The sequence below is a fragment of the Schistocerca cancellata genome, chromosome 1 (assembly GCF_023864275.1).
Source record: "Schistocerca cancellata isolate TAMUIC-IGC-003103 chromosome 1, iqSchCanc2.1, whole genome shotgun sequence".
Lineage (NCBI taxonomy): Eukaryota > Metazoa > Arthropoda > Insecta > Orthoptera > Acrididae > Schistocerca > Schistocerca cancellata.
This window is the reverse complement of record NC_064626.1, coordinates 532,464,832-532,484,891: the sequence shown is the minus strand read 5'-3', so window position 1 is coordinate 532,484,891 and position 20,060 is coordinate 532,464,832. Positions and strand designations below refer to the sequence as shown.

Genomic DNA, 20,060 nt, shown 5'->3' with positions numbered 1-20,060 from the left:
CCATCATGCTGCAACCACATGCGTAGCCATATGTCCAGGGGAACATCTTCCAGCAGGCCGGGTAGAGTTTCTTGCAAAACGTGAAAGTAATTTGCACCTGTAAGTCAAGGAGGTAGACGGACCGCCCCAATCAGATGGTCACCCACAGTGCCTGCACAAATGTTGAGCGAAAATCGTTCCTGGTGTCCGTGGACGTATGTGATGTGAGGACTTCCCCTTGCCCAGTAATGAACGTTTTGACCATTGTAAAGGCCATCCTGATGGAAGATGCACTCATTGGTAAACAACACAATGGTGGGGAAGTCAGGATCTCGTGCAACACATTTCAGAAACCACTGGCAAAACCCTACCCTGTGTTCATAGTCCGCCACAGGATTTAGGTCTTGGACAGGATGAGAACTAAATGGATGCTGGCCGTCATCCCTCAAAACCTCCCAGACTAACTGATGAGTGACCCCCCCATGTCGTGTGCAATCGCTTGAGTACTTGTCGTAGGTGCATCCCGTTGTGTTCCAAGTCTTCCAGTATCACCAAGATATCCCGCTAATGAGCCTGTTTTGCCAGGTCACCGGTGAATTGCTGTAAACGTTTGCGGTTTTGGGTGGCGTCTTGTTGGGTATTGTTCCTCACACAACTGTCGAGCTTCATGCACATTACTGTCAGCTAGCCCATAAACAAAAACCATATCTCATTGTTCTTTAAACGAATACTGTGAAGCCATGCTTACTACTGTATGACTAAATCGCAGATGACGTTTGTATGCTCCGAAGCGAAGCTTACATGCGAACGCCTCTGATGTGAGGTGGAGACAAACAGCAAGACCTATTCAACACATTGGGGCAGTGACAGGCCAAGGGACGTTTGTACGAGGGTACCGACAACCACAGTGCTGAAACTTCAGGGCAGATTAAAACTGTGTGCCGGACTGAGACTCGAACTCGGAACCTTTGCCTTTCGCGGGCAAGTGCTCTACCAACTGAGCTACCCAAGCACGACTCACGCCCCGTCCTCACATGCTGATGATGGTTGCAAAAGTCTTCTAAGACATGCATTGCTTTCCACAATTCATTCAGAAACAGATCCCTTATGCTTGACACTCTTTCCTTTCATTCACTTTATTTATATTTGCTACTTCTATATTCTCATCCTACAACATTCTTTGGATAACTTATATGTTATCACCTTGCATCCTCAACATTGTTTTCTTAATGGCCTCTGTTTAGTTTGCTCTACTTGACCCCACCTCCTCCCTCCATCCATATGTGCAACATGCAAATGAGGGAGGTCTCTCTAATTCCTACTCTATCCATATTGTCTTCATTACACTTTGTCTTCCCATATCTTCCTATTCCACCTAGCGCAACAATTCATTTTTAGTTGGGCTTACAGGTGGGGAAAGGATGAGACAGAGAGACTGTGTGCATGTTTCACAGTAAGAAGTTTTATTAACTTGTACCTTTGTATTTAAAGCATGAGCCTCAATTGTGATTAAACAAACCAAACATAAACATGTAATACAGAACGTAAGTAAAACAAAATTCTCATTTATAATCACATATTGCACAAGGTAACTGGACATATACACAGACCTTTGGATCGTATTCAAAGTAGAGCTCACTGCCTGTCAGGTAATCCTCAGGTGGATAATAATGCATTGCTTCAACAAGACGTTCAACATATTCAGATGCATTGACTTCTCCTGCAAATCGAAAATCCATGTCCTCGGAAGCCTTAAGTTCCTCATAAATACTGAATGAAGCACCCTTTCTCTTGAGTAGCTCTATGTAACCAAATGTTACATTCAAGACCTGTGACAAAAGATATGTATCCACCATCTGACTTCAAAGCGCATTCAAAATTTAAATATAAAAATCAGATCACAGTAGCATCAACATAGACGAAAGTAAAATGAAATACCTCCAACATGATAAATTTAAAATATGCTTAAATAAATAATCATGTGAAGCAAAGCAATGAGCAGCATAAAATTTTAGCTCTGTATAAAAAATTCAGGAAATGAGAGCTTGGTACCTAGTTGGATGCCATATTTAATCTTCTTCAATGTAAGCTGCTTATGATTTCAAGTGCCTGTTCTCTACTTACAAGAACTAATATTGCTGTGTGAAGATGGTATGCAATTGTGTTGTCACATTTTGTAATGACAACCACAGCTAAGTCATCCAGAGCCATTAGCCACTGCCAGAATTCACAAGTAATACACAAAATATTAAAGTATCTGACATGCATGTTGAGTACAATGCACAGTCACAAAAAGTATGCTAAATAAGCTCCATCTCTTTCATAACACAGCTAACAGCTCCTTGCCAGCTACACCCCAGAACTGTAGGATAAGCACAACAGAGTGCACCCCAGTAACATTCCTTATTGATGAGCTAGCATTCTTCCAATCCAGTTGTCCTAAGAGAGCTGAAATTGGACATACCCTGATAACACACAGATACACCCTCCACCAGAAGGCTGATCACTTGTTTTACTTTCAGTGTATTAACTTCTGTCTTCCAAGTTTTAAGCTACCTTCATTTTTTATCTGAGAAGACGGCAGCTGTGAACCTGTCATTAGAGTTGCCCTCTAGTTAATCAAAGTAGCTTCAAATATAATCGCACACCCACTGTCTGAAATAATTAATATGATGTTCCAAAATATGCAGAAGTGAAATCATTATTTTAAAAAGACTCTCAAGAAGATATGGGAAACTACCATCCAATTTCCCTTCTTCCCGCGTTTTCTAAAATATTTGAAATGAGTGTTGCAATCCAGATTCAAAATTTTTGTAACAAATTTAATGTAACCTCAAAAATGCAAAAGTACAATTTATACAATTACTGAATGTACAAATAAAGTTAATTCCACCTTAGATAAATCACAAAAAGCTGCCGTAATCTTCTGTAACTTATCTTAAGTGTTCAACTGTGTGAAACACTATTATTACATAAAATACAAAAGTACGGAGTTATAGACAGTGCCTTACAGTGGTGTAAGCCATATTTGAGAAAGAGGCAGCAAAGGATAGTCATAACACCAGACAAAGGAAAATGTTCATTGAAATGGAGAACTGTCTCATAAGAGGTACAAGGATCAATTCTAGGCCCAATACAGTTCTCTTTTACATACATGACTTATCCATAAATATAAATCATCAATCAGTTTTATGCGCTGATAACACATCAGTATTGATAGAAAATAAAAATGCAGGAGAAATTCCCGAAAATGCCAAAGACTCCCAAAAATCTGGATGTGTGGTTCCATCTAAATGACCTAAAACTAAATATTCCAGAAACACAGCTTACGCAGTTTAAGACAAAACAGTCAAAAATAAATGATATTCAAATTATGCCTGGAACCAAACAAAGCAGAATGTGTTAAATTCTTAGGAATGCAGCTGGACAGAAATCTGTCATGGTCCTCAAGTACAGACTAGTTAAAAAATAAAATGACAGCCTGGTATTTGCTATGTCAATCTCAACCAATGTCACTGCATAGACATGAAAAAGATAGTCTACCATAGCTACTTTGAGGAAATAGTGAGACATGGCATTGTCATTTGGGGAAATGCAAGTGATCTGACAAAAATATCAACTTTACAGGAAAAAAATTATAATGAATACATGTAGTCCAAAGCCAAGAGAATCTTGTCGGCCACTATTAAGAGACATAAATATACTAAGTGTTCTCTCACTATATTTATATGAAATTATTCTTTTCACAAATAATAATCCAGAATTGTTTGCTCCAAATAACTTCCATCCTGGATATGAAACTATAAACAAAGAAGTTTCATGCTTCCTACACATAAACTTAATCTTTACGTGCAGACCCCACAATATATGGGAATAAAAATATACAAGAAGTTAATATAGAAAAATTTTCCAAAGATTGAAACTGATTCAGAAAAGGGAAATTATATAGCACTCTGGTACAAAAATGCTATGACTCTACTAATGAATTTTTTAATGATGATCTGACCATTTGAGCAGGATAAAAGTAATAGTTCTAGTAAATGTTGTATTCCATGTACAACCTATTATAGTTGTAAGCTTGATGAGTCTCCTGTACAATAAATCAGTAATTTGACATGTATGTTATGAGACAATAAAATTCTGGTTCTGATTCTATTTGAAAATATGAATGTGGTTAGGGCTTCAAGATTTTGTGTCATGTTTGATTCTCGGTCTAAATTACTAGAAAGAAACTTGCAAAGACCGGTTCATTTAGATTTATAAGTTATTGATAATTCACATTTTAATATTATAGTCTGATAAAAATAACTTGTGGGTTGACAATTACGTGTTTGAGCCAGTTTAATCGTATCATCCACATCACGGCTAAACTGTTCATCATTGCCAAACTGCCACAGCAATTTGTCAGCACACTTCCAATTTCTTGTCCCGATTTCTTTCTTGATGTGTTCGGAATTCTGGAGCCCAATTCATGGGCCCGCCCTTTATTTCGCATTTCATCAGACATAATGGAAACACACAATGATGCTAACAAACTACATACCCTCCATATACAGCACTAATCAAACACTGCTGGATCCTTTCACACAAGACACGATACGGCATCACAATATAATAATTATAATAATAATAATAATAATAATAATAATAATAATAATAATAATTACTATTATTATTACTATTACTGGCCTACATCAAATATGCTTTGTAAGTGACACCAAAATTTCTGAAGACAGCAAATCATCACTGCAACTGGTTCTGAAAAGACAAAAACATAGCAATGTAACATAGGGCAGTGGTGTAGCTTAGTGGTTAAGATATATTCCTGTAAATATTCCATGGATTCAAATCTCATCACTTGCTTTGAAAGTTTTTATTTCTAAAGCTTACCAAAACAACTTTGATTATTATTTTTATTCAATACGTTAGTTTAAATGTAATGTTTTTATTTCTAATACTTCACCACATCATTTTCATCATCATATTCACTTTTTTATTTGCTCGTGTTGCCTATACTATGTAACCAGGACTGCTCATCAGTTGGTTATGCAGCATCTCGTGTAGATCTGCTGCAGATTGTTGTCCACCATTTACTCAGATAGAATATCATGTGGTTGTGGTAAAGTTAGGACACGAGTTTAAATTCAGGACTACCAAAAATAAAGTATGGTGAAGTTCAGTCTTGAAATCAGTTATCAAAAGAGCATCTCGTGTTCCCATCATACTTCACAGTGGCCACATCCAACAATGCTGCGCATTACACTTAAAGTAACAACACTTATGCAGTGACCTGCCATGTTTGTGTGTTATCTATAATCAAACTGTAGCCGGTAACTGATATGGCAACACTTTAGCGGCAAGATGTCAAAAAACAAATAATTTTAATCAGGATAATAGTCATTTATTTTACTAGATATTCAAATAACGGTTACACAATTAGTTCTTATTTTTGTATGATTCTGTTTGATTGTGCAAAATAATGAGAAAGAGACTATGAATGAGTCAGATTAAACAATAACATTTCATTAAGAGAAGTAATAACTGCATTGTTGAGCAACCACATCACAATACCTCAACATAACCGTTTGAAGTTTTATTAGACTGCAGAATGGCCTCGTTGTTATGCACCTGTCTTTACAGTGAACCTTTTTTCCCCATGCTAATGATGAGGAGATTATATGTCAATGTCTTTGTATTACTAGTACATCTACCATCACCTACATAAAATGCACATATCTGTTGAATCCGTAATTTTCAAACAACTTCCAGGTTTTCATATAACTGCTAAAAACATTTTGGATAAGATTGATGTATAATTTAAGATTATTATATACCCAATGTAATGAGAATATAATCCATCCCTACAGTATCTTTTTTGTCCGAGATTACCACTTTCTCCCTCACTCTTGCCTCTTTCCTACGTACTTCTACTCGTTTACAATTATTGATGCAAAAAGTACTTTGGTCTATCTGCCTGATTTTTGTACAATTTGCACAGCACACAGATTTTGGTATGTAAAACCAGTTGTAACAAAAATGCATACAATAATAAACATGATTCCTAGTGTAACACACACCTCATTAAAAGACCACTGGCCACAGAAAGAGAAACAATTATTAATGTTAATTATTTGTCTCTTTAAAAGACAAACAAGTAATGAATGTCTTGGCAAATTAATACTGCTTGTAGGGTTCACTTGTACATCTGCACAGCTACATCCAGTATCAAAAGTAAGCTGTGCACGCACACACCCTCTCCCCCACCCTCCATCCCACCGCCCACCCCTCCCCTGCTCCTCTCCCTCTTTCCTAAAAATTTATATACAACAAAAATTCTCCTTCAAATACTAGTCAAGCAAACACTTTTCATCTGTCACACACTTAGTAGTGCACATTCAAATATTGAGCCGTGTGTTACCCAACAGTCCAAAAGCACACTCTGAGAACCCCTATGGAACTTAAGAATGAAAAGAGGAAGTTAAATTGATGTTTTAGTTCATTTCTTATTGCAGTTTAATTTTACCATCAACTCAACAGCATCAATTCTCCAAAAAGATGTAATACTGTATAATTCTTCTTTTCTACACCAGGTGTAGAAGTATGAAAACAGAATTTGGTTGAATAATTACATGCCTGTTATTTGAAACTGATAAACAATGTTTTATTCAAAATAATCTCCATTGCTATTTATACATTTCTCCCACCTCTCCTGCAAGCTATGAACACCAGCAAAAAAAAAAAAAAAACAGTTCTTCTTTTGAAGCGAACCAATCAGCGAGCCATCTTTGTACATTTTCATATCAATTGAAGCATTGTTCAGCAATAGTGTGGCCCAGTGATGCAAACAGATGATAATGGGATGGAGCCAAGTCTGGAGAATAAGCCTCATACCCTAGCATTTCTTTCGATTTGCTTAGTACCTTTCATTCTGTTCATGTGGAAACCATTCTCCCACTTTCTGCACCTTTCCCACAGCTTTCAACCCCAAAGAGAAACGGCTTTCTGCATGACATTCAATTGTTCTACAAGTTCCCGTTCAGTCTGAATATTATCTTCATCCAATAAGGCCTGCAATTCACTGTCTTTGATCTTTTTTGGTGGTTTCCCGCACTTGTCGTTTCTCACGTCAAAACCACCACTTTTGAATTTTTTGAACCATTCAAAACACTGTGTTTTCCCATGAGCATGTTCGCCGAAAGCTCCGACAAGCATTCGATGTGATTCTGCAGCAGTTTTCTTCAAATGATAACAGGAAACCAATGCTGTCCACAAATCAGAGTTGTTAGGCACAAAACTCAGTATTTTTACGAGTTTGAAACAGACACCAACGTATGGAACTTGGTTTACTGTGTGTTGACATTTGTTGTCAGACATTACAGGAAGCAGATGGTGCTGCAGTCGCAGTCTTATGGGCGCTACACTGATGACTAGCACCATCTGTAGGGTAATTCAGGTTTCATACTTCTACACCTGGCAGTCCAACACCTGTAGCAGGACTAGGGTTTTTCAGAGTCAATCAAGAAAAGATGTGCCCCTATTTAAAAATGTCCCTAAATGTGGAGAAACTTCTCCAATTAGCTCACGAAAGGTAAGATTCCATCACAGCAAAACACTTTCTTATTAGGCATCAGAATTTCAGAAAGAAGTCATAAATGCAAGTAATACTGCAATTCATGCAGATTTAACAATCCTTCATCAAAGCATTCAGTCAATAAAAAAGAAAACAGAAATTTATAGTTGAAATGAAAAGCTTTAAAGTGTGCCATATTTTGCATAAATACTGGTGTAAATATTCAGAAATGTAAAATATAACAATTCCACCATATGAGAGAGCAACTATTATTGTGTCACAGAGTGATGTACTTTGGGCAAGTGAGAGACTGTTTGTTTACTCTTAGGACAGCGTATCTTTGACATGTTGTATTGTATGTTCTGTGACTATGAAATAAAGTGTTGTTAGACTGCTAATCGCTGCTCTACAGTGATTCACAACATAAGAATTTGGTGCCGATACCCGGGAGACCATTTCCATGACTGCTGTTGTGAACCACAAATTCTAGACGCATGTCACGCGGCAATACTACGAGGGGGCTTACTGCAGCGATTTGTCACACCACCCAACAAGCTCTTCGATGACAACCGCCTGTATACACAGTTAAGTCCAACTGAATTTTCACGAGACATGTTTTGTGCTGCCATTTGTAAAGGCAACTGATTACATTATTGCCGCTCTGTACAGCTATTGTAGTTGTTCGATTAGCGCTTTAACGAATTATCAGATCCTACGCAACGCCTGTAGGTTGTTTATTACTAGTGCTGCCATCTAGCAACCATCAATTGAACTACTATGACTAGCGATCCAAAGATAGCGCGTTACTAGGACCAGCTGATCGCTAGCCGGCACTGTTTTAAACTTTAGTGTAATCGGACGGAATGGACATGCCAGACCACAAACCAGAAGCACAATTACACTCTCTAAAGAGAAAACGTATGAGAGAAAGAGCAAACATTACGCGATTCGTAAAGGAAGCTGCAAGGTTGTCAGACACATCGGAAATCGTGGATTATAAATACTACAATGACAGATTGGGAAGAGTTCTGAACCACATCGTTAAATTAGATGAGGATATTCACTCGTTGTTAGACGATGATGAATACGAAGAAAATGTTCTTAAATCCAAAGATTATACAGACACCGCGAAACTCACAATTTCTTGATTGTCTCACGAAATAGAGAAACAGCTTGCGAAATCGGTAGCAGACATAAATATTCCCGACAATCTGCCAGTACAATCTGTAACAATTAGTGTTCCCACTGCTTCAGTGAAACTTCCGCCGATCGAGCTTGAGCCTTAATCAGGCGACATCGAGACATGAGCACGATTCTGGGAGCATTTTGAGCAGTCCGTTGACAACGATCCGACAGTAACTACAATTAATAAACACATCTTTCTTAGCGGCTATCTCTCGAGAGAACCAAAGCATTTAGTAGACGGTATTGCGGTGAAGGTCGAGACGTACGCAGAAACTAAGAGGATTCTCCGAGCGCGTTATGGCAACGAAGATCGAATAATTCAAGCTCACTTAGATTATCTTGAAGCCATAAAACCAATTCAGCTGTCTACCCCAGAGGAACTTAATTCAACATTCATAGAATGCCAGCGACGTTTTCAAGCTCTGGGCACTTGGGGAAGACGTGAACGGATACGGTCGAGTCCTCTCGCCGAAATTTTACCCACTTTCCCGGACGACATATGCCGCCGCTGGATAATTCACGCCAAGCGTATGGGAATATCCGAAGGGGACATTTTGCAACTGATGGAGTTTCTGAACGAGGAAGTCGATGGGGCCCTTACCGTGCAGAAGATACGCGGTGACAGCGTCCACACTTCACGTACACGAGAAATCTAAAAGATCAACTCTGAAGGATACCAGCGTAAAGGAACAATTCTGTGTCTTTTGCGAATCTTGCGGTCATTGGGCGCAAGACTGTAAGAAGATCGTACGCGTTAATGAACGAATAGATAAATTGAAACTAGCAAACAGACGCTTTGTTTGTCTTCAACGTGGGCACAAAGTGTCAAATTGCAAAAAGAAAGAAAAGGCTCGGTGTGTTATCTTTAAAAGACTGCATCATAAGTCCATTTGTGAGGAACAAAAGGATATTAGGAGTCAGACATACTTTACTTCCACGGAAAAGGTATCTGTCGCTCCCCACGGATACACGTACATTCAGACAGCTGAAGTATGCGTCTAAGGACCTACAGGATTGAGCAGGACAACGCGATGTCTAGGACAACGCGATGTCTACTGGACGCAGGTAGTCAGTCCAGCTTCATAGCAAAATCACTGACTGATGATCTGAAACTGCAAACGGCAGACCGACAAGAACTAACTGTTTGTTCCTTTGAATCATACCCTACACGCCCACGCCACCGCAGGCTTGTTCAGTTTCATATGAAGGGGCTTTGGCAGAATTCTTCAGTGCCACTTAATGCCTTCGAAAGCACTCACGTTATTTCTCGCCAGCCTTTGGTTCCACAACATATAAAGAGTTTATCAGATGCCCGTAAGATTACGCTAGCAGATCCGAAAACCGATTCAACAGAAGATCTTCCCGTGGAGATTCTTGTAGGAGGCAATTTTTATTGGAAGATAGTGAAGCACAATTCGCCCATACGCATCTCTGAAACCTTAGTGTTAGTTCCTTCTCTGTTTGGCCGGATACTCAGTGGTAACAAGTCACAAGCTTGTGTGCATGCAACCGTGGTAAATTTTGCTCAGACTGATCGACCCCCCTGCACTCGGACAATGATTTTAGATGCTTTTGGGACTTGGAAACTACAGGGATTACTGCCGATCAGAATCTAACTGTGACAAACAAGAATACGAGACTACTTGAAGAGTTTAGAGCATCTTTCTCTGTAAAGGATCATCAAGCAGTGGTTACACTTCCAAAAAGACAACATACAGTGCTTTCGAGCAACAGACCGATCGCGGAAAAATGATTCAAGCACCTTAGGGATAGATTTTAATGTCAAGAGACCTTTAAGCAAATGTATTTCGATCTTATGCTAGACTACATTACGAAGGGGCAAGTAGAGGTCGCTCCTACCCCACTCTCAGGAAAGGAGCTATTTTATCTCCCTCATCATGCAGTGAGGAAGGAAAAATACGGAACCACTATGTGTAGAATAGTCTTTGACGCCTCATCTCACGAAAACAATGCACCGTCTCTGAATGAGGTATTAAAAGTAGAACTGAACCAATTACCAGAGATTCTGGAAATTTTACTGTGTTTCAGACTATATTCTACGGCTATAGTCTCGGACAACACACAACCTTTCCTTCAATTAACCTTGAACGAAAAGGACAAAGACTTGACCGGATTCTTCTCGTTCAAAATTAGCCAGGATCAAATAGAAAATCTTCAAACGATGGACGAACTAACAGAGTACCGTTTTAACAGACTCCCTTTCGGCCTGACCTACAGCCCCATTTTTACTTTCTGCAACACTAAGAGAAACTTCCAACAACTGTATGACAGCATTTCCCACTGTAGCGCCACTTATAAACAAGTCTGCATACATGGACGACTTTGTGATCTCAGTACAAGGTGATAATTTGGTGATAACTGTATACTATGAACTTGTAACCCTAATGAAATTGATCTGTCTCCCCTTATCAAAATGGGCTACCAACTGTGAACAACTCGAAACTATCTGGAGAGCAGAAGGGCGAGAACTCCACACCCAGACTCAAGTTTTAGGCATAGACTGGAACACAGCAAGTGACTACTTCTGTATCGATCCTAGCGAAATCATCAGAAGGTCATGAGAAGAGCCAGCCACCAAATGACTCCTTTTACAATGTACGCCTAAATTCTATGACCCACTCGGACTGTTTTCCCCTGTTTCACTTGTTGGGAAATTGCTATTCCAGGACACATGGTGCTGAGGAATTGGCTGGGATGAACTTATGCCCTCGGACTTAGGGGCAAGATGGCGCACCTGGATATCTAGCTTACCTTCATTGTCACATATATGTGTCCCTAGATGGATAGCTACAACTCGTGGAAGAGACTCTCAACTGCACTTATCCTGTGATGCTTCGGAAAAGGCATATGGAGCAGCATTTTACATACATAGATGACGTCATAACCCATTTAGCCTGTAGCAAGAACAGACTTGTTCCTATTAAGAAGGTGACATTGCCTCAACTCGAACTTTTAGCGGCAGTAGTTGGGACCAGACTATTGTGTTACTTTTGCCGCATTGGCCACGCAATATTGTCGACGGATTCTACAATAACACTAAGTTGGATTCACTGTGATCCTAACAGATGGAAGACCTTCGTTTGTAATCATGTAACTGAGATACAAATGCACATGACTCCCACGCAATGGAAACACTGCTCAGGACCAGACAATCCCGCTGACCACCTCTCACGTGGACTCCTCGGCTACCAAATGAATTCTCTGGATATTTGGTGGCATGGGCCGCCTTGGCTTACACGTCCTCCTGAACGCTGGCCAAACAATACTCCAACGATGGTACAAATTCCTCCCGAAGAAAAGACGAAGAAAACCCATAGCCAAGTCTTGTCAATATCTACGCCAACCAGCCTTCTGAATTTATTTAAATTCAGCTCATGCTGGAAGCTCATTCGTATCACAGCTGGACTCTCCGCTTCCTACACAACATTCATCAGAAGAATAAATCTTCGGGAGAACTTACAGCCACCGAATTACCAGCTGCCAAAATGTATTGGATTCGAGTGGGTCAGAGAGATTCCTTCCCCAGCGAATTAAATGCACTTCAGAATAACTTACCACTGCCAAGAGAGTCAAAAATCGCACGACACAATCCTTTCATAGAAGATGGACTGATACATCTAGGAGGTCGACTGCAGTGCACTAGCCTAAATAGGGAACAAAAACACCCTGTACTCCTTGACAGTTCCCACTACTTCACACAATTGGTTATTCGAGAGACACACATCTGCCTCCATCACTTTGGTGTTCGTTCTGTACTATACAAACTGCGACCAAATTCTGGATCCTTAGAGCTTGTCAGGCCATCAAAAGAAACCAACACTCATGCCTTGCATGCAAGATATTGAAGAATCCACGAGGGCAACAGATTGAAGCACCACTGCCACGTGAATGAGTTTCGCCTGTCAAACCATTTGCTGTAACCGGAACAGACTCTGCTGGCTCACTATTCATCAAAGTGGGGAAGGAAACACACAGGTCATATATCACTCTTTTCACATGTGCTAACACACGAGCTGTACACCTTGAACTCTGTACAGACTTGTCAACGGACAAGTTTCTTATGGCACTTCAGCGATTCGCCGGAAGACACGGACTACCACATACGATATATACAGATAACGCGAAAACATTCCATGTCACAAATATGGAACTAGCCCAACTTTGGAAGGCATTAACCACCACAAAAACTTTTCAGTTCCTCGCCCACCACGGTATTAGTTGGAAATTCATTGTCTCCCGGGCGGCTTGGTGGGGAGGATGGTGGGAAAGAATGGTGGGCACTATAAAGCGTTGCCTACGGAAGGTATTGGGACTCGCAAAGGTCACTGAGGAACTGAACACCACCTTCATCAGCACTGAAGCCGCGGTGAACTCCAGGCCCATCACACCAGGAGATGATTCTGATGCACTCACACTTTCCCATTTTCTGATGGGAGAAAAACTTATGACTATTCCGACGGGACCAGAGCCTTCACCGAACACGAATTTAACAAGACATTCTGACTGAGACAACAACTCTGTGACAGTTTTTGGAACTGTTGGATTAAAGAATACCTATTGGAGCTCCGAAACTACCATGAAGTTAAACGCCCATCAGCACAATTCATCCCCTTCCGCTCTGGCGACATTGTGCTGATCCAAGAGGGCCTTCGTCCGCGACATATGTGGAAGAAGGCCAGGATAGAAAAGGAACTAGCAGGAAGAGACGGCAGAGTAAGGACAATAATACCCCGGATACCGGAAGGTCACATCATTAGTCGTCCTGTGCAGCTGGCCGTATCTTTGGAGGTCGACCAGGGTGGGGAGGATGTCACAGAGTGATGAACTTCGGGCAAGTGAGAGACTGTTTGTTTACTCTTAGGACATCGTTTCTTGGACATGTTGTATTGTATGTTCTGTGACTATGAAATCGCTGCTCTACTGTGATTCATGACATATTGTAAGACTTCTTTAGAATTAGAGTAGAGTACAGTATTACTGGTCCTGGTAATCATATAGTACACAAATAGTACATTCTGATGTAGGACAAGTCAATGTGTAACAAAATATAATGTTAAGTTTGCATTAATTTCATTATTTTTACATTAAGTGATAACTGAGTTACAATATATAGAGCACAGATTATATATATATATATATATATATATATATATACAGGGTGTTACAAAAAGGCACGGCCAAACTTTCAGAAAACATTCCTCACACACAAATAAATAAAAGATGTTATGTGGACATGTGTCCGGAAACACTTAATTTCCATGTTAGAGCTCATTTTAGTTTCGTCAGTATGTACTGTACTTCCTCGGTTCGCCACCAGTTGGCCAAATTGAAGGAAGGTAATGTTGACTTCAGTGCTTGCGTTGACATGCGACTCATTGCTCTACAGTACTAGCATCAAGCACATCAGTACGTAGCATCAACAGGTTAGTGTACATCACGAACGTTGTTTTGCAGTCGGTACAATGTTTACAAATGCGGAGTTGACAGATGCCCATTTGATGTATGGATTAGCACGGGGCAATAGCCGTGGTGCAGTACGTTTTTATCGAGACAGGTTTCCAGAACGAAGGTGTCCCGACAGGAAGACGTTTGAAGCTATTGATCGGCGTCTTAGGGAGCACGGAACATTCCAGCCTATGACTCGCGACTGGGGAAGACCTAGAATGACGAGGACACCTGCAATGGACGAGGCAATTCTTCATGAAGTTGACGATAACCCTAATGTCAGCGTCAGAAAAGTTGCTGCTGTACAAGGTAACGTTGACCACGTCACTGTATGGAGAGTGCTATGGGAGAACCAGTTGTTTCCGTACCATGTACAACGTGTGCAGGCACTATCAGCAGCTGATTAGCCTCCACAGGTACACTTCTGCGAATGGTTCATCCAACAATGTGTCAATCCTCATTTCAGTGCAAATGTTCTCTTTACGGATGAGGCTTCATTCCAACGTGATCAAATTGTAAATTTTCACTATCAACATGTTAGGGCTGACCAGAACCCGCGCACGATTGTGCGATCGCATCATCAACACAGATTTTCTGTGAACGTTTTGGCAGGCATTGTTGGTGATGTCTTGATTGGGCCCCATGTTCTTCCACCTACGCTCAGTGGAGCACGTTATCATGATTTCATACGGGATACTCTACCTGTGCTGTTAGAACAAGTGCCTTTACAAGTACGACACAACATGTGGTTCATGCACGATGGAGCTCCTGCACATTTCAGTCGAAGTGTTTGTACGCTTCTCAACAACAGATTGGTTTGGTAGAGGCGGACCAATTCCATGGCCTCCACGCTCTCCTGACCTCAACCCTCTTGACTTTCATTTATGAGGGCATTTGAAAGCTCTTGTCTACGCAATCCCAGTACAAAATGTAGAGACTCTTCGTGCTCATATTGTGGACGGCTGTGATACAATACGCCATTCTCCAGGGCTGCATCAGCGCATCAGGGATTCCATGCGACGGAGGGTGGATGCATGTATCCTCGCTAACGGAGGACATTTTTAACATTTCCTGTAACAAAGTGTTTGAAGTCACACTGGTATGTTCTGTTGCTGTGTGTTTCCATTCCATGATTAACGTGATTTGAAGAGACGTAATAAAATGAGCTCTAACATGGAAAGTAAGGGTTTCCGGACACATGTCCACATAACATATTTTCTTTCTTTGTGTGTGAGGAATGTTTCCTGAAAATTTGGCCGTACCTTTTTGTAACACCCTATATATAAACAAAGATGATGAGACTTACCAAACAAAAGCGCTGGCAGGTCGATAGACACACAAACAATCACAAACATACACACAAAATTCAAGCTTTTGCAACAAACCGTTGCTTCATCAGGAAAGAGGGAAGGAGAGGGAAAGACGAAAGGATGTGGGTTTTAAGGGAGAGGGTAAGGAGTCATTCCAATCCCGGGAGTGGAAAGACTTACCTTAGGGGGAAAAAATGACAGGTAGCACGACTGAGGTACTGGCAGAAGTAAAGCTGTGAGGACCGGGCGTGAGTCGTGCTTTGGTAGCTCAGATGGTAGTGCACTTTCCCGCGAAAGGCAAAGGTCCCGAGTTCGAGTCTCGGTCGGGCACACAGTTTTAATCCACCAGGAAGTTTCATTTGGAGAGTCGTTATCACAATTACTTGTTGCAAAACATGATATTTGTTTTTATGGGAAAATGTAACAGTTTCAGCAGAGTTTGTTGTTCTTTTGGCATTTGGAAAACTATCTTTATATGAACTTTTATTCACTCAGACAATTTATTACTCTTAAACTAAATCACTTTATTTGGTGTTGGCTTCGATCGTAGATCCCGATTTTCTTTCTTGAGTGAATCAATAATGCTTCTTAAAGCACTAACTATGAATTGTAAGCTTGAAATTCGCTCTTTTAACGTTGTTATTTCAGCATTACAATTCTTACAAACTCCCTTTTTACCACATAACTATAACTATTTCTCAACTTAGAATCACACACTTCTACATTCGCGGCCATGTTGGACGTTACATTTAAAGCTGGATAACCTTGTCTAAACACCATGAAGGGAACACAGTACAAACTCAGACATGACCTTACCACAGTTAATGACAACAAACATTTTAAGACATCACCTACTGAACTAACAGGTATTTAAATTTTACTGAACTAACAGGTATTGGAATTTACAAAAGAAGAATAATAGTTCTCAGTGTGTACCAATCACCTAGTGACAACACAGACACATTTTGAATAAATTAGCTGAGAGTTTTTGAACAAAGTTTAAAAACCCAAGAACAAGATAATCTTATGCAGACATAAATATCAACAAATATCATAGCTGAAACCAGCTGTAGTCACGTTAACATTCTTCATGGTTTTGGCTTATCACAGTTGGCCACAGTTAGTCAACAGTGCAAGACAGGTAACAAAAACCTCAGCATCAGTGATTGATGATCATGTTACAAATAAATACAGGAAACACTGTGTTGTAAATGTAAAATATCTTGGGCACATTGATTATCCCTGCCACTAAATGAAACTAAAAGCCATATTCGATAAACTAATCAACAAAAGACTGAAAAACACAAAATTCAAAATTTTTAAGGGTACTGTTAAACCAAAGCTGTATACAGAAAACAATGTGGATGCAAAATTCTCTAAGTTCTGTACAATGCTTAAACTTTGGAGCAGCCATTTGCAAAAGTTTCTACATCAATAGCAACACCCAATAAAGAAATAATAGCATGTGTATGAAATATCTCAGTTCCATAAGAAATACTCGTAGTGAGCCCGAGCTCTTAAATTATTACCGAAAGTTTTACACAAAGTGTGCGTTGTTGCAGAATACTTTGTGCCAGCTGCCATGTCTTTGCTAATCAACAGTACGTAGCACTCAATAGGCTGCATGTTGTGCGCCACTGGGAGGATGACGGTGGCAACCATAACAATAAAAAGTGGGTTGTGTGAGGGGCCGGATGTAATGAAACATATGTTTAACAAGTTGAGCTACTGCAGTCAGTCTTCTGCACTTGACATGGGAATTTGCAGTGATTACTGTAGTTAAGTCTACAGAGATCTCAAATCATTTCCTTCAGAGAGGAACAAACCCCATATAGCATGGACATAGAACAACTGGGAGTACATAAACAACACAAATCTGTGTTGAAATAATTGTGAGCTGGGCTTGTTTTGGAGCCATATGTGCCCTGTTAGTATTAATGATTGGTATTACTGATGTGAAATGTCAGATAACTTATGCGTCTGGAAATATATGTTAGGAAAGCTGTGTGGTGTTGCTTTTGACTTTAAGTGGCATTGAAGCATCATGAACTATCTTTCTGTAATGGCTTCTAGGCCATAAAATGTTCCTACTGTGGAACCTAATTAATTATGTACTCTATGAATATTTTATTATGAGGGTTTGTAACATACTAGATAAATATAATTTTAATATTTAATAAATGACACTCTGTACTCATTTTCTGAGTTTAATTTGAGTAGTTGAAGTGTCATGACACAATTTAATGCTGAGAATGAAAGCAAAGTAGTCTGGAAAGGTGTAAAACAAAAAAGAAGGTAACAAAAGTAAACTTACAAAAAAAAGACATAGGTATGGCAATAAATGATTCACAGATAGTAACAAATTTTTGGAATGAATATTTTTCAGGTATACCAAAGAAACTACATCATTAATTCCCAAAACCAAATGATGTTCCAGAAAAAAATTATAAGGCAAATATAATGATATGTTACCGACCACACTGTGAATGCAGGAAAACAGTACCAAAATTAAAAAGTAAGAAGTTAGCAGGTACAGATGAAAGCCAATCTTTGTAGTTAAAGAATGCATAAGCAGTATAAAAGCCTCATTAATATAAAAAATAAACGAGTCTTTCAGCTCTCAGGTAACTTTCCAGACCATCTGGAACACACAGCAGTTGTGCCTCTACTGAAGAAAGGTGAGGCATAGTATATAGAAAACTGTAGGCCCATTTCTCAGTTGTTGTCATTGTCAAAAATAATACAACTCATTGTGAAAGCCAGTCTAATGAATTGTGTGACTGTGTGTATGCTTTTTCCTGGGCAAAAGCTTAGTGTGTAACAGTGTTTTCACTGCTCTTGTCTGCAACTCAATGTGTCGTCTTTACGGTGAGTAACAAACTATCATTTTCATAATTGTTGATATTCCAACCTGGGCTCACCATTGTTTCATGTTGAGTTGCATACTGACACAACATTGCAGATGTCCACAACTCAATGTGTCATCTTTACAGTGAGTAGCAATGCATCCTTCTCCTAATATTGCTGAATTCTTTGAATAAATATAATCTACTCAGTGAAGCATTGTTTGGTTTCTCTACTTGCAGAAGTACAGAACCAGCCATTTAACAGTTTATAAAAGCAGTACTTGATGCACTAGGCAAGAATAACTGTGTCACAGCAGGGTGTATATGTGGACAAGGAAAAAAATTCCCGGATTTTTCCCGGATCTCCCGGTTAAAAATACGTTTTCTCCTGGGTGAAAACACACTTTTTCCATGTTAAGTGACAGTATACTTTCCGTCGGAACTGTAAAACTTATCAATCCTTTGAATGGATATGGTTTTGTACAGCAGCGTAGAATTTCTCGGCACTTTAGAAAACAAAACTCAAGCGGAAAAAACACGTTTTGGAAAGATCTTTGATATGCAGCAACATGTCCGCTGCAAATTTTCGTATTACGGAAGTATAAATTCGAATTCCAACAACAGGAAAACTTGATGGTTTAAGTTGCTATACATAGTGTTCCTACAAGAAAAGCAAACCTTTCGCATATAATATTTGTCTCTAAGATTAATAAGCTACAAGAGAAGCTAAGCTTTCACATAGAATGTTGATCTGTTTAGTGTATGTTATACATACATCATACAAATACGCCAATACTGTCAGGAAGGTCGCAGTTCGTAGTAATAGACGGAAAACCATCGAGTAAAACTGAAGTGATATCAGGTGTTCTCCAGGGAAGTGTCCTGGGACCTCTGCTGTTCTCTTAGGTTGGTCCCAGATGATGCTGTAATTTACCGTCTAGTAAGGTCATCCGAAGACCAGTATCAGTTGCAAAGCGATTTAGAAAAGATTGCTGTATGGTGTGGCAGGTGGCAGTTGAGGCTAAATAACGAAAAGTGTGAGGTGATCCACATGAGTTCCAAAAGAAATCCGTTGGAATTCGATTACTCGATAAATAGTACAATTCTCAAGGCAGTCAATTCAACAAAGTACCTGGGTGTTAAAATTACGAACAACTTCAGTTGGAAAGACCACATAGATAATATTGAGGGGAAGGCGAGCCAAAGGTTGCGTTTCATTGGCAGGACACTTAGGAGATGCAACAAGTCCACTAAAGAGGCAGCTTACACTACACTCGTTCGTCCTCTGTTAGAATAGTGCTGCGCGGTGTGGGATCCTTACCAGGTGGGATTAACGGAGGACATCGAAAGGGTGCAAAAAAGGGCAGCTCGTTTTGTATTGTCACGTAATAGGGGAGAGAGTGTGGCAGATATGATACGCGAATTGGGATGGAAGTCATTGCAGCAAAAACTTTTTTCGTCGCGGCGGGATCTATTTACGAAATTTCAGTCACCAACTTTCTCTTCCGAATGTGAAAATACTTTGTTGAGCCCAACCTGCATAGGTAGGAATGATCATCAAAATAAAATAAGAGAAATCAGAGCTCGAACAGAAAGGTTTAGGTGTTCGTTTTTCCCGCGCGCTGTTCGGGAGTGGAATGGTAGAGAGATAGTACGATTGCGGTTCGATGAACCCTCTGCCAAACACTTAAATGTGAATTGCAG

General features: G+C 39.9%; 1 protein-coding gene across 2 annotated transcripts in view; it reads right to left on the bottom strand.

The window, feature by feature from the left end:
- Positions 1-20,060, bottom strand: part of LOC126179391 (nardilysin-like) — a 343,267-nt gene that overhangs the window by 210,634 nt on the left and 112,573 nt on the right. For both annotated transcript variants that reach the window (XM_049924604.1, XM_049924605.1), the window contains exon 10: positions 1,590-1,808. In XM_049924604.1, coding sequence (XP_049780561.1) covers positions 1,590-1,808 — 219 coding nt within the window. The remainder of the gene's footprint in view (positions 1-1,589; positions 1,809-20,060) is intronic.